At 38.7% G+C, this 16,316-nt stretch overlaps 1 protein-coding gene and 1 long non-coding RNA gene across 2 annotated transcripts in view; both read right to left on the bottom strand.

Moving 5' to 3' along the window:
* LOC116555001 overlaps positions 1 to 7,225 on the bottom strand; it is a 20,269-nt gene extending 13,044 nt beyond the window's left edge. The window contains exon 1 of the long non-coding RNA XR_004270341.1: positions 7,180 to 7,225. This is a non-coding gene — a long non-coding RNA (uncharacterized LOC116555001). The remainder of the gene's footprint in view (positions 1 to 7,179) is intronic.
* Positions 3,228 to 16,316, bottom strand: part of LOC116555000 (olfactory receptor 5B2) — a 26,928-nt gene continuing 13,839 nt past the window's right edge. Inside the window, exons 2-4 of the mRNA XM_032283326.1 lie at positions 8,726 to 8,780; positions 7,639 to 7,765; positions 3,228 to 4,691 (exon numbers count right to left, since the gene is read on the bottom strand). Coding sequence (XP_032139217.1) covers positions 3,815 to 4,663 — 849 coding nt within the window. The 5' untranslated portion in view covers positions 4,664 to 4,691; positions 7,639 to 7,765; positions 8,726 to 8,780 and the 3' untranslated portion in view covers positions 3,228 to 3,814. The remainder of the gene's footprint in view (positions 4,692 to 7,638; positions 7,766 to 8,725; positions 8,781 to 16,316) is intronic.

Genomic DNA, 16,316 nt, shown 5'->3' with positions numbered 1-16,316 from the left:
AGGATCTACAGAAACAAAGTGAATGATGAATAAAGAAAAAGGTGACTTCACATCACATTTTTAGAAAGTATCTGTCAAACTGCTATGTGACCACAAGTAAAGAAACAGAGACATCAGAGGCCACATATGACAATAAATACATTTTTTAAAATATTTTAATAAAACTTACTTAATAAACAACTGCACCTAGAGCAAGCAACCACAAATGAAACAGGGGGTGTGAGGGGGAGATAATTTGACTTCCAGAATTACCATAATTTTTAAAATGTCAAACTTTCAACCAAAAATAAGACATATATGAAGGATCAAGAAACAATGTCCAATTTACAAGAAAACAAAAATTAACAGAAATTGTCCTGTGGAAGCACAAATGTTATACCTAGAAGACAAAAATCTTAAATCAGTTGCCTTAAATGGGTTCAAAAATATTATGAAAAAACCTGACAAGGAACTAAAGAAAACTAGGACAATGGTGTTTTAATATATAGTAAATATCAATTAAAATACAATTGACTAAAATAAACCAGATTGAATTTCTGGAACTGAAAAGTACAATGAGTGAAATAAAAAAATCACCAGAGAGTTCTAACAATTATTTGACGAGGGAAGAAAAAAATCAGTGAACTCCTTCCCCCCATCCCTCCCTTCCTCTCTCCCTCCCTCCCTCCCTCCTTCCCTCCCTCCCTCCTTCCCTCCCTCCTTTCCTCCCTTCCTTCCTTTCTTCCTTCCTTCCTTCCTTCCTTCATTCTTTTTTTTTTGAGACAAAGTCTTATGCTGTCACCCAGGCTGTAGTACAGTGGTATGATCATGGATCACTACAGTCTCCACCTCTTGGCTCTAAGTGATCCTCCTGCCTCAGCCTCCCAAGTAGCTGGGGACCCAGGCATGCATGAACACACCTGGCTACATTTTCTTCTTCTTTTTTTTTTTTTTTTGAGTCAAGTTTTTGTCATGTTGCCCAGGCTGGTTTTGTATTACTGCACTCAAGTGATCCATCTGCCTCAGCAACCCAATGTGCTGGTATTGTAGAAATGAGCCACCATGTCTGGCCAAATGAGTAAATTTCTAGACATGTCAATTAACGTAATCTGGTCTGAGGAGAAGAAAGAAAAATAGAATGAAGACAAAACGAAAAGAACTTGAGACTTATTGCATGCTGTCAATTATACCAACATTAGCACAGTAGAGTACATGAATGAGAGGTGAAATAAGAAAAAGTTCAGAAGAAATATTTAAAAAATTATGGTCTCCAACTTCCCAAACTTGATTAATTTCATAAATCTGCACTTAGAAAAAGCTCACAAAGCTTAAGAAGGATTAATATGAAACAATCCCCTATTGAGAATGTCTTATCTACAGTCATCAGAAATATTGTCTGTAGTTTCCATTTCTTATGGTACCTTTTTCTTGTTTTGAATATGAGAATAATGCTGGTCACATAAAATTAGTTTAAAAGTGTTCTCTTCTCTTTAGTTATTTGGAAGAATGTGATAATAATTGGCCGTTCCTCTTTTCAAAAATGTTTGGTAAATTTCACCAGAGGAGTCATCTGGTTCTGGGATTTAATTCAGGGGAGATTTTTGATTACTGATTCAATCTCTTTACCCATTATTTGTCTATCCAGACTTTGTGTTTTTTCATGATTCAGTCTTGGTATGTTTTATGATTCTAGGAATTTATTCATTTCTTCTTGGTTACTCAGTCTCTAGGTATAAAATTGTTCATAATAGTCTCTTACAATCCTTTTTACTTTGGTGATATCAGTTATAATTTCACAACTTTCATTTAAAAAAATTTGAATCATTTCTCTCCTTTGCTTAATAAGTCTATTTAAGCATTTGCCAATTTTATCTTTTCAAAAAAACTAACTCTTATGTTCACTGATTTTTCTATTGTTTTTATATTTTTTACTTTTTTTCTGCTCTCATATTTATTATTTCCTTCTTCTAATTTTTATCTTAATTTGTTCTAGTTCTTTGAAGTGTACAGTTAGGTTGTTTATTTGAAATCTTTCTTCTTTTAATGCAGTCATTTATTGTCAGAAATTTCCTTCTTAGTAATGTTTTTGCTACATCCCATCAGCTTTGGTATGTTGTGTTTTTGTTTTCATTTGTCTCGACATATATTATTTTTATTATTTTATTTTTAATTGAAAAACAATAATTGTATATATTTAATGGGTACAAAATTATATTTCAACATATGTGTACACTGTGGAATGATCAAATCAGAATAATCAGCAAATCTATAAAATCAGAGATGAAAAAGAAGCCATTACAACTGATACTAAAGAAATGTAAAAGATGATAAGAAACTGCTGTAAACAATTGTATTTCAACAAATTGGAAAACCTAGAATAAATAGATACATTCCTGGATATAGAAAACCTAGTAAGGTTGAATTTTAAAAATATAATATCTAAAGAGAACAACAATGATTAATGAAATTGAATCAGTAATAAAGTCTCCAATCGGCCAGGCGCGGTGGTTCACGCCTGTAATCCCAGTACTTTGGGAGGCTGAGGCGGGTGGATCACGAGGTCAAGAGATCGAGACCATCCTGGACAACACAGTGAAACCCCGTCTCTACTGAAAATACAAAAAATCAGCTGGGCATGGTGGCGCATGTCTGTAATCCCAGCTACTCAGGAGGCTGAGGCAGGAGAATTGCCTGAACCCAGGAGGCGGAGGTTGCGGTGAGCCGAGATTGCGCCATTGCACTCCAGCCTGGGTAACAAGAGTGAAACTCCGTCTAAAAAAAAATAATAATAAATAACAAAAAATAAAAAAAATAAAAAATAATAAAGTCTCCAATCAAAGAATAGTGCAGGACCTCATGGCTTCACTGCTGAATTCTACCAAAAAAAAATTGTTTTTTTTTATAATTGTTCACAAACTATAGAAAATAATTGAAAAGAATGGAACACTTCCACATTCATGCTCTGAGGTGATAATTACCCTAAAACCAAGACCACACAAGGACTCAGAAAGAAAGAAAGCTACAGGCCAATATCCATGGTGAATGTAGATGCAAAAATATTCAACAAAATGCTAGCAATAAAAATTCAACAGCACATTAAAGAGATCATTCACCACGATCAAGTGGGATTTTTTTTCCAGGGATGCAGAAATAGTTTAACATATGCAAATCAACAAATGTGATACATCACATTAGCAAAAAAAGGATAAAAACACGATTATTTCAATAGATGCAGAAAAAAAATTCAACAAAATTCAACATCGCTTCATGATAAAAACCTCAACAAATCAGGAATAGAAGGACTATAGCTTCACATAACAAAGGCAACATACAATAAATCCACAGCCAGCATTGTATTGAATGAGAAAGAGTTGAAAGCTCTTCCTCTAAGATCTCAGACAAGATGAGAATGTGCCCACAAGAGGAGTTGTTGGTGTTCCTGTTTAACAAGTATGTTTGCATTGGAATGTGATAGAGAAAATGCAAGTGGAACAAGTGAATAAACCAAATGTCATTAGTAAGGTGTGATCAGTGACTTCCAAAAATTCTAATAATTCCCTTTAGCCTTCCACATTCAGGTGTTACATTTCTGAGAATGTTTTCTTTTTATTAAATAATTGACTTCTAAAGAGGTAAGAATATCACCTCATAAACAAATGTATTGTGGTGTTTCAAATGTAACTCATTGCATGAGGAAGGTCTGAGATCAGTGAAACAACATTTTTGTGTATACAGCAATGTTAAAATTCCAATCTTACAGAAATTTTTGCCTTCTCAACACTTTCTTGAATGCATTCTTGACTTCTCTGTTCCTCAGGCTATAAACCACAGGGTTCTACATGGGGATGATCACAGCATAGAACACGGATGCCATTTTGTCTGCATCCATGGAGTGGCTGGAGCTGGGCTGCAAATACGTGAAGATGACTGTCCCATAGAAGATGGAGACTGCAGTGAGGTGAGAGGCACGGGTAGACAACGCTTTTTGGTGTCCCTTAGCTGAATGAATCTTCAAGATGGTGATGAATATGAACAGGTAGGAGATCAAGATAACTAAAAGAGCAAAAAAGATATTAAAGCTTGACATAAAAACCAGAATCACCGCACTAATATGTTTATCGGAGGAAGACAGAGCCATGACTGCTGGAACATCACAGAAAAAGTGATGTACCAGATTGGACTTACAGAAAGAGAGACTGACTATGTCCCCAATGTGGAATGAGGCATTTAGGAAGCCACAGACATAAGAGCCTAGGGCCAGACAAGCACATACACTGGCTGTGATGGTGGTGGTGTAATATAGGGGTTTGCACACTGCTGCATAGCGGTCATAGGCCATTGAGGCCAATAAGTAATTTTCCACAGTGGCCAAGGCTACAAAGAGGAACATCTGAACAGCACATGCATTGTAGGAGATGACCTTGTCTCCTGTAAGGAACTCAGCCATGACCTTGGGAGTGACAGCTGAGGAGTATCCAAAGTTCACCAGAGACAGGTTACTGAGAAAGAAGTACATGGGAGTGTGGAGACAAGACTCCAGCAGGATCAGCAGCATCATCCCCAGGTTCCCACACAGAGTGAGGAGGTAGATGAGGGTAAACAAGATAAAGAGGGGGACCTGTAGTTCTGGGGCATCGGTTAGTCCTAGAAGAATGAACTTTGTAACTTCTGTACAATTCTCCATCAGTATTATCTGGGAATTGCAAGATGTCCTATAGTAATGAGAAATAAAGGAATAGAGTGATAAACAAAAAAGAGATTTAGAAATGTATAAATACTATGTTCATTATGTAATTAGAGCAATGATTTGTACTTCAAAATTCTATTGATCTAAAGCATAGGTTTAACAACAATATTTAGTGCATTATCTACAGAGTTACAATCTGTTGAATCCAGGGGACCTTTATAAATAATATTCCAATATTGCCACTTTATAAATTTATAAACTGATATGTGGTATATTTAATTAATGATATGTACAAGATGACTCATCTGCAATTAATTTTTCTGCCAATTTAGTTTTTCCTAATCTAGTAAAACATATATATATATATTTATGTTGCTCACATACTGGGAACTGTTCTAGGCAATTTGTATATATATTTATTGATTCCCCTCAACAATATAATGTGGTTGATTAGTTATTACATTTATTTAAATTATGAGACTCACAAGATTAAGTCATTTATTTGTATGTACACAAGTATTATAGTCAAGCCTCTCTTTGGGCCCAGGAGAGTCATTCTCAAGTTCAATGATCTAAATTGAAACTAAAGCAAATTGAATGTGAAGCAATTTACAATTACTTATTGTCTTTGTTGGTGCAAACTTAGGCAGGCTTCACAGTGAGTTAACACATTAAGGGTCTCAGGACAACTGGAGAAGTAGATAAATGTACAACCAGAAAAGGCAATTCTGAGGGGAAGGCAGCATCAGATATAGAGCTTGGGATTGGGAAGTGGTGCATATCAGTCCTACCATTTACTACCTAGGCGGCATTGATCCCAAACTAACTTCCCCAAACCTGATTTATTTCATCTGCATAATGAAAATATCAACGAGACCTACCTCAAGGCATTATTTTGAAAATTCAATGAAATAATACACTTTAAAACAATGAACAAAGTGTTAAATGTTCAACACATTCTGATGAGAGCTAGCTATAATATTATTATTAGGATGGAATGATGATCTCTGTTAGTTTCATAAAGGAGGATGGCAGGGCTTTGTGTGTGGGTAAATTTTGAAGTCTTGTAGCCCCCTGTTCAATTTGTCTTTTCTCACAACTGGGGCTACTGAGATTTTCTGTGTCTTCCAATAATTCTCATTCTGACTTAATTGGCTTCTCTAGTGATTCCATGTGAACCATTCTTTTGTATAATTTCTTCCTTGAAACTTACATTTTAGCTTGGTTTTGCAGCATCTCATTTTCTTTTTTTTTTTTTTTTTTTTTGATGGTCTCACTCTGTCATCCAGGCTGGAGTGCAGTGGCATGATCTCAGCTCATTGCAACCTCTGCCTCCTGGGTTCAAGCAATTCTCCTGCCTCAGCCTCCAAAGTAGCTGGGACTACAGGCATGTGCCACCACACCAGCTAATTGTTTGATGTTTAGTAGAGATGGGGTTTCACCATGTTAGCCAGGATGGTCTCGATTTCCTGACCTCGTGATCTGCTCGCCTCAGCCTCCCGAAGTGCTAGGATTATAGGCGTGAATCTCCTTTTCTTAAACTCATTCTTATCTTTTATTTTTGTCATTTCTTAGTTGAATACAGACCCTTATAGTTGAAAATGCATCATTCGAGGGTTTCCTTTAGTCTGCAGATCTGTTTTGGTGGCAAGTTGTAGGTTGTAAAATTATTATTTAGATCAGCTCTTGCATATGAATAGTGTTTTGAATTAGAAAGGGCATTCATCCTCTAACTACTATTCATCTGCTAACTACTGTTGCCTGCTGTCTTTCCACACTGCATAAGTTTTGCCCATAAAAGCATTATTTTTGCCAAACTAAACTCACATAACCACTTTTAGAATATACTATGTTCTACAACTGATGTTAAGAACTTTTTATATAAATGTTGATATGTGTGTGTTTGTGTGTGATAAGTATTATTATTATTACTGTTTTACCATTACAAGGATTGGATATTTGAAAAGTTATGTGATATTCTACAACTATACAACCAGTGTGGAGAATATTCAAGATTAACAATTGAAACTGAGTTCCAACCTAATCAAAATATGTGCTATTGGCTACTTTACAATGAGCATAGATGTGCTAGTCATAGGATGAGATTATGAGGGGAAGGTTACAATTCTGTTTGCATCTTGCTAATTTATTTAGTTCTTTTTGTAGTTTGGAGAGCTGTCAATTCACACTTCTGTTATTTTTGTTTGTTTCACTTCCAGCAGAAGCCTGATAGTGAATAAGATGAAATTAGCACCTACTTAATCAGAGCATTATCTATTTTACTTTTTTCATCTTCTTTAGGGAAGCAGTATGATATTTTACAAGTGTCACTGCATACACTATCAATGGAAGTTTTGACATTTCTGTACTCCAGCCTCAGAATATGGTTTTTTTTTATTGCATTTTCAAAAAACAAGTTCTCATATGTTTTTTGGGGTACATGTGAAGAACATGCAAGACTGTTGCATAGGTATACACGTGGCAGTGTGATTTGCTGCCTTCCTCCCCCTCACCTATATCTGGCATTTCTCCCTTTGCCATCTCCCCTCAACTCCCCACACCCCACTGTCCCTCCCCTATTTCCCTCCAACAGACCCCAGTGTGTAGTGCTCCCCTCCCTGTGTCCATGTGTTCTCATTGTTCAACACCCGCCTATGAGTGAGAACATGCGGTTTGCTGAGAATGATGGCTTCCAGGTTCATCCATGCCCCTACAAAGGACACAAACTCATCATTTTTGATGGCTGCGTAATATTCCATGGTGTTATGCGCCACATTTAGCAATCCCATTACTGGGTATATATCCAAAGGATTATAAATCGTTCTACTATAAGGACTCAGCATATGTTTTTAGGAAAAAACATTTAAAGCATCTACTTCTGTTCTGAAATAATATAGTATCTATAGCTGTCCCATTGCTTTTGCATGAATTCCCCATTTTACTAAATGTATATATGGAACACAAAAGTTTACCTTGCATCTGGAAAAGAAGAGATAGTCAATCATATAAGTCTAAAATTGGAAATTAATTCGTGAATAATGCATAAATACCATTAGAAAAAGCTCTGTCTCAGGTAGTATTCAAAAGATTCCAAGTTCTCTGAGGCAAGAAAAGACAGAATAAAAAAACACTAGCATGAATAAACTGAATTAAATATAATGGCTTTTGCTAGGAATGATCTCTAACACATAAAGCGCTTACTATGTGCAGATTCTCTTTTATGTATTTTTCATATATTAACTCATTTGGCATAGAAAAAAATAGAGAGTAAAGGTGCATTGTAGGTGAAAAATAGGATTGCACGTAAGTTTTAAGTTTGCCGTGTATATATGTGTGTGTGTACACAGGCATGTGGTCACATATTATGGGTCATGATATAAATCATGTGGATTCGTTATTTTAAAAAGTCTAAAACCTTTCATCAAGAGTCTCTGAATAGCTTGTGCAAAGTTAGCCATGAGACTGTGCTTCAGTAACACAGGACAATGTATTTTATAATGTGCTCACTGATCATTCACTGACTTATTCATTTATTCATTCATTCATTTATATACATTCACTCATTGCCTCAACAAATATTTAGAGTGCTCATCACTTTCTAAGTGCTCTTGTAAGCACACATATTTTTGTGTGTGTAAGGTTTTTTTTTTTTTTTTTTTTTTTACTTTTAAGTTCAGGGATACATGTGCAGGCTTGTTACGTAGGTAAATTTGCATCATGGGGGTTTGTTGTACAGATTATTTCATCACCCAGGTATTAAACCTGGACCCATTAGTTATTTTTTCTGATCTTCCTCCTCCTACCCTCCACCCTTCAATAAGCCCCAATGTCTGTTGCCCTCTGAGCATACGAATTTTAAATGATGAGAATAATACCATCTTCCATTATTTGAATAAAACCACCATTTTCCTAATTAATGGAGATTATTGTAATACCTGGACTGTGGCTAAACAGCATGATAGCATGAAAATTTTAAAAGCTGGGATACTAGACTCTGAATACTCAATGGGTAAATTTTTGCCCTTGAACAAAGATCATAGAACTGAGCTAGAAACTTACCTTGCTCTTCAAGAAAGATAACACACTTTCAGCTGATATCTTCAAATTGCAAGTCCTACTCAAGGAAGAAAGAAAATATTCTTTACTGTCTAGCCACAAATATTGAAGTTCTCTAGAGGAAGGGAGATATAAGGAAAAGTAATGATTAGATGAGGATTAAAAAATATTCTCCAACTTGTCACACAGGGCTGCTGCTGTGAGGAAAAAGAGAAGTCTCTAAATACACTCTGTAAAGTGCTAAAGAGCTCTAAGCAAAGATCATCATACCCATTTTTAGCTGGGCATTTTATCTCTGGCCATTGTTGCAGGATCAGAGTAATATACCAGTGTGAAATAAGGCCACTTAGTACAATGGACAACCTTTTACACTGAGATCAATAAGTGATCACCAAAAGGTAGACACACAGGGTGGAACCTCTAATATGATGTTAAATAGAGTCATGTTGGGATGTTAGAGACCAATGACTGGAAACCAAAAATAATTGAAGGATTTGAATGTACATAAAGATCTCAGGGGACAAGTTACCTATGAGAATAGCCAGAGTCTCTCACTCCAATCATCTAGAGAAGCAACAATTTAACTGCCTATGGAAACCTGGTTCAGTGTTCTTAGGAAGAACGCTAGTATATTTACTTTATTTGGGGTTATTTCCTCTGGTAGTGCAGAACATCTTAAGAAAAGATTCAGCATTAACTTTCCTGGCAGAAATCAGACAGAATCATGAGCGGCGTAATGGAAACTAGGCTAAAGTGCTAGATAAGTTGTGTTGCCCATGGCAGCATGACTTCCCAAAATTCATTTTGAGATTATAGGTTTTATAAACACATATGCACTTCGGTTCTCTCATTAATAAAATAAAGACGAGTACTTTTTTTCTAAGCTAGTAGAATAGATGGTTTTGCCAGCATCCTTACCCACTTGGAAATAGCAAGTCGTATGTTGAGATTCACACTGTGAACTTGTATCCAGGAAGAAACATGATTGTTCACCATAAAGTGAAAGAAAACTTTGGATACTGCTAAAAACAAGACAGACAGCAGTCCACATGGAAAACTGTGAGTCAATCCCTCCATGTGATAGAGGGGGAGTACCCCACAATACACATTCCCACCAGGAACGTAGGCAATCTAGGCCATAGGGAAATTTTTCAGCTACCCAAAACCTGGATCAGTCTTGGGGAACAGTCAAGAGACTGTGAAGAGCACTGGGAAGTACCCCACATGCACAACCAGGCTTAAGTACAAGTGGAAGGAGGTCACTCCTGATGCTAACTCATAGTGGGTTACACAGGAACCTGCCAGCCAATACTGGTGGCAGTCACTGGTTTGTAGAGTGTTTAACCAGGGACTTGTGATCTTAACTTGACTGGAAGAGAAATCCTCATGGCCAGAATGGAGAGGCAAGAATAGCATGGGCTTCAGCTGTGGGCAATGAAATTGGGCATTCACCTTGCAGGACCAGGCCAGCAGGGTTTGAGTCTGAGAGGAGTGGTTTTGACCAGGGAGCAAGTTTTGCAGCCTGGAAGATTTTCACATTCTAAAGGCAAACTGCATTTGGATTTGCTAACTGTCGCAATTCGCTACTGGTGTCCAGCTGTGGGAGGGAATCCTCGTGGGTTGTGTGAGAGCAAATTGGGTCTTGCTACCCCTTGATAGGCTGTGGAACCTAAAATGCAGTATTTGCCTCATGGGGTCATTGGTACAGCAGCAGTTGCTCTGCTCCTTGAAGAAGTGTTTCTTCAGAGGCCTGGGGACTGCTCTCTGAATCCTGTAAGGGCTGGCCCTTACATGCTATTGTACATGCCATTGTGGGGTTCAAGTGCAAGCTTGCACATCCCAGCAGTGCCCAGCTTTGGCCCCTTGCCTTGGATACAAGAAAATCTACAGAGTCTACACCACTGAAGACACCCAGAAACAAAGCCAAATAACCCTACTCAGCATACATCATTGTCACATTCTCAAGAAAAATAAGTCAGGGGATCGATCCAACATGGCCGTTTAGGAACAGCTCAGGATTGCAGCTCCCAGTGAAAGGGTGAGTGGACGCCACATTTTTATTGCCCACAGACTAGGAAATTCCCAGGCAGAGGAGCCCCACGGGTTGCCAGGGCAGCTGTTTTGGCCAGTGAAGCTGTGTCAGCCAGCGCGGCTGCCTTGCCCCGCTCGGCTGCTTTGTCAGCGCTCTGGCACAGCAGTTCTCCGTACAAAATACACTGGTCTGGGTGCCCTTTTGGCTGGCGATTGGAGCCACAGGAAGTCACCCATTCATCTGGTTAAAAAGGGGATTGAACAGGAAACCAGGACAGTAGATTCCAGGGCAAAAAAAGCGCCATGAATCTCAGTGCCACTGTTTAAGCCAGCGCAGTGAGTTGCCGCATGGAAAAACACACAGATCCAAGCGCCTCTTCAACAGGTGACTGGAACACCAACTTAAAAAAAAAAAAAAAAAGGCTCTGAGGCAGGGAGCCAGGCAATCAGGCTCTGCTGGTCCCACCCCCACAAAAGAACAGCAATCAGAAACTCTCTGGATTGAGAGCTTCACAGCAAGCACAGCTGAACCCCGGACGGTCCAGCTCTGTGGGGGAGGGGTGTCCGCCATTACCTAGGCACTCCAACACTACGGAGGTAGTCAGCCAATGCTGAGGCAACCCACCATTGACGAGGCAACCCGCCATTACAGAGAGAGTCTGCCAATACAGAGGTGGGCCACCATTGCCGAGGCAGTTCTAACTACACCCATACAAAGAAGACTGCAGGGAAGTTCACTTGGCAGCTGGGTGGAGCCCACAGCAGCTCAGCAAAGCCTCTACAGGCAGACAGTGACTAGGCTCCTCCTTGCTGGGCAGGGCAGCTCTGAAGGAAAAAAAAAAAAAAAGAACTCATAAATAAAGCCCTAAATCCCTGGAACAGAGCACTTGGGAACAAAAAGTGGTTTATGAGTTCTGCTGCAGCAGACCTAAATGTACCTGCCCAGCAGCTCTGAATGAACAACGGAGCTCACAGCTCAGCATTTGAGCTCCTATAAAGAACAGACTGCCTCCTCAAGCAGCTCCCTGACCCCCGTATATCCAAAGAGCCACCTCATAAAGGAGAGATCAGACTGACACTTGGCGGGTATCCTTCTGGGACAAAGATAGCAGAAGAAGAAAACTGGTAGCAACCCTTATTGCTCTGCAGCTGCTGCAGGTGATCCCCAGGCAAGCAGGGCCTGGAGTGGCCCTCAGGAGACCTACAGCAGAGGGGCCAGACTGTTAGAAGGAAAACTAAGAAACAGAAATAACCTCATCATCAACAAACAGAACGTCCACTCAGAGACCCAATCCAAAAGGCAGCAACTACAAAGACAACAGGTGGATAAATCCATAAAGATGGGAAGAAACCAGCACAAAAAGGATGAAAACACCCGAAACTAGAACACCTCTCCTCCTACAAGGAATCAAAACTCCTCACCAGCAAGGGAAAAAGGTTGGATGGAGAACGAGTGTGATGAAATGACAGAATTAGACTTCAGAAGGTGGGTAGGAAGAAACGTCTGTGAACTAAAAGAACATGTTCTAACCCAATGCAGAGAAACTAAGAACCTTGAAAAAAGATTTGACGAAATGCTAATGAGAATGGACCAAAATAGAAAGGAATATACGTGAATTGATGGAGCTGAAAAACACAACACGAGAACATCGCAAAACATGCACAAGTTTCGATACTGAATTGACCAAGCAGAAGAAAGGATATCAGAAGTTGAATATCAACTCAATGAAATAAAATGGGAAGGCAAGAATAGAGAAAAAAGGGTAAAAAGGAATGAACAAAGTCTTCAAGAAATGTGGGACTATGTGAAAAGACCTAATCTACTTTTGATAGGTGTACCTGAATGTGACGAAGAGAATGAATCCAAGCTGGAAAATACTCTTCAGGATATTATCCAGGAAAATTTCCCAACCTAGCAAGGCAGGCAAATATTCAAGTCCAGGAAATACAGAGAACACCACAAAGATATTCGTCAAGAAGAGCAACCCGAAGGAACGTAATCATCAGATTCACCAGGGTTGAAATGAAGGAGAAAATACTAGGGACAGCCAGAGAGAAAGGTCGGGTTACCCACAAAGGGAAGCCCATCAGACTCACAATGGATCTCTCGGAAGAAACCCTACAAGCCAGAAGAGGGTGGGGGCCAATATTCAACATCCTTAAAGAAAAAAACTCTCAACCCAGAATCTCCTATCCAGACAAATTAAGCTTCATAAATGAAGGAAAAATAAAATCCTTTGTGAACATGCAAGTACTCAGAGATTTCGTCACCACCAGGCCTGCTTTACAAGAGCTCTTGAAAGAGGCTCTACACATATAATGAACAACCAGCACCAGCCACTCCAAAAACATGCCAAACGGTAAAGAGAATCAACATAATGAAGAATCTGCATTAACTAATGGGCAAAAGAGCCAGCTAGCACCAAAATGGCAGTATCAAATTCACACATAACAATATTAACCCTAATGTAAATGGACTAAATGCCCCAATCAAAAGACACAGACTGGCAAATTGGATAAAAAGACAAAACCCATCAGTGTGCTGTATCCAGGAAACCCATCTCACATGCAAGGATACACAAAGGCCCAAAATAAAGGGATGGAGGAAGATTTACCAAGCAAGTGGAGACCAAAAAAAAGCAGGAGTTGCAATTCTCATCTCTGATAAATTAGACTTTAAAGCAAGAAAGATCAAAAGAAACAAAGAAGGACATTACATAATGGTAAAAGGATCAATGCAACAAGAAGAGCTAACAATCCTAAATATATACACACCCAATACAGGAGCACCCAGATACATAAGGCAAGTTCTTAATGACTTACAAAGAGACTTAGACTCCCACACAATTACAGTGGGAGACTTTAACACCCCATTGTCAATAATTAGACAGATCAACCAGACAGAAAATTAACAAGGATATCCAGGACTTGAACTCAGACATGGACCAAGCAAACCTAATAGACATTTACAGACTCTCCACCCCAAATCCACAGAATATACATTCTTCTCAGCACCACATCACACCTACTCTAAAATTGACCACATAATTGGGAGTAAATCACTCCTCAGCAAATGCAAAAGAACGGAAATCATAACAGTCTCTCAGACCACAGTGCCATCAAGTTAGAACTCAGAATTCAAAAACTAACCCAGAACCGCACAGCTTCATGGAAACTGAACAACTTGCTCTTGAATGTTGACTGGATAAACAATGAAATGAAGGCAGAAATAAAGATGTTATTCGAAACCAATGAGAATGAAGACACAACATACCAGAATCTCTGGGACACATTTAAAGCAGTCTCTAGAGGAAAATATATAGCAATAAGTGCCCACATGAGAAGCAAGGAGAGATCAAAAATTGACACCCTATCATCAAAATTGAAAGAGCTAGAGGAGCAAGATAAAAAAAATCTCAAAGTCTAGCAGAAGACAAGAAATAGCTAAGATCAGAGCAGAACTGAAGGAGATAGAGACACAAAAAACCCTTCAAAAAATCAGTAAATCCAGGAGCTGATTTTTTGAAAAGATCAACAAAATAGACAGACCACTAGCCAGATTAATAAAAAAGAAAAGAGAGAATAACCAAATTGATGCAATAAAAAACAATAAAAGGGATATCACCACAGATTACACAGAAATTCAAACCATCATCAGAGATTATTACAAACAACTCTGTGCACATAAACTAGTAAACCTGGAGGAAATGAATAAATTCCTGGACACTTGCCTCCTCCCAAGCCTAAACCAGGAAGAAGCCGAAACCCTGAACAGACCCATAACAAGGTCTGAAGTTGAGGCAGCAATTAAGAGCTTACCACCCAGTAAAAGCCCAGGTCCAGACGGGTTCACAGCCGAATTCTACCAGATATACAAAGAAGAGTTGATACCATTCCTTCTGAAACTATTTCAAACAATACAAAAAGAGGGAATTCTTCCCAAATCATTTTATGAGACCACCATCATCCTGATACCAAAATCCGGCAGAGGCTCAACAAGAAAAGAAAACTTCAGGCCAATATCCATGATGAACATAGACGCAAAAATCTTCAATAAAATCCTGGCAAGCCCATTGTGACAGCACATCAAAAAGCTTATCCACCATGATCAAGTAGGCTTCATCCCGGAGATGCAAGACTGGTTCAACATACGCAAGTCTATAAACATAATTCACCACATAAACAGAACCAAAGACAAAAGCCAAATGATTATCTCAATTGATGCAGAGAAGGTCTTTGACAAAATTCAACAGCCCTTTATGCTAAAAACCCTCAATAAGCTAGGTATTGACAGAATGTATCTCAAAATAATAAAAGCTATTTATGACAAACCAACAGCCAATATCATACTGAATGGGCAAACTTTGGAAGCATTCCCCTTGAAATCTGGCACTAGACAAGGATGCGTCTCTCACCACTCCTATTCAATATAGCACTGGAAGTTCTAGCCAGAGCAATCAGCAAGAAAAAGAAATAAAGGGTATTCAAATAGGAAAGGAGGAAGTCAAATTGTCTCTATTTGCAGACGACATGATTGTATATCTAGAAGACCCCATTGTCTCAGCCCAAAATTCCTGAAACTGAGAAGCAACTTCAGCAAAGTCTCAGGACACAAAATCAGTGTGCAATAATCACATGCAATCCTATACACCAATAACAGACTTAAAGAAAGCCAAATCAAGAATGAACTGCCATTCACAATTGCCACAAAGAAAATAAAATATCTAGGAATACAACTAACAAGGAACGTAAAGGACCTCTTCAAGGAGAACTACAGGCCACTGCTCAACAAAATAAGAGAGGACACAAATAGATGGAGAAGCATTCCATGTCCATGGTTAGGAAGAATCAATATCGTGAAAATGCCCATACTGCCCAAAGTAATTTACAGATTCAATGCTATCCCCATCAAGCTACCAATGACCTTCTTCACAGAACGGGGAAAAAACACCTTAAACTTCATATGGAACCAAAAGAGAGCCCACATATCCAAGTCAATTCTAAGAAAAAAGAACAAAGTGGGAGGCATCACACTACCAGACTTCAAACTATTCTACAAGGCTACAGTAATCAAAACAGCATGGTACTGGTACCAAAACAGAGATATAGACCAATGGAACAGAACAGAGGTCTCAGAGGCAACACAAACAAGATCTTTGACAAACACCTTATCTTTGACAAACCAGACAAAAACAAGCAATGGGGAAAGGATTCCCTGTTTAATAAATGGTGTTGGGAAAACTGGCTAGCCATGTACAGAAGGCAGAAACTGGACCCCTTCCTGACACCTTACACTAAAATTAACTCCAGATGGATTAAAGACTTAAACGTAAGACCTAACTCCATAAAAACTCTAGAAGAAAATCTAGGCAAAACCATTCAGGACATAGGGGTAGGCAAGGACTTCATGACCAAAACATCAAAAGCATTGACAACAAAAGCCAGAATAGACAAATGGGACCTAATCAAACTCCACAGCTTCTGCACAGCAAAAGAAACAGTCATTAGAGTGAATTGGCAACCAACAGAATGGGAAAAAAATTTTGCAGTCTACCCATCTGAC

The sequence above is a fragment of the Sapajus apella genome, unplaced genomic scaffold, assembly GCF_009761245.1.
Source record: "Sapajus apella isolate SASKATOON/1434 unplaced genomic scaffold, GSC_monkey_1.0 scaffold14, whole genome shotgun sequence".
Classification (NCBI taxonomy): domain Eukaryota; kingdom Metazoa; phylum Chordata; class Mammalia; order Primates; family Cebidae; genus Sapajus; species Sapajus apella.
The sequence above is the reverse complement of the archived record's forward strand: the minus strand, read 5'-3'. Positions and strand labels throughout refer to the sequence as shown.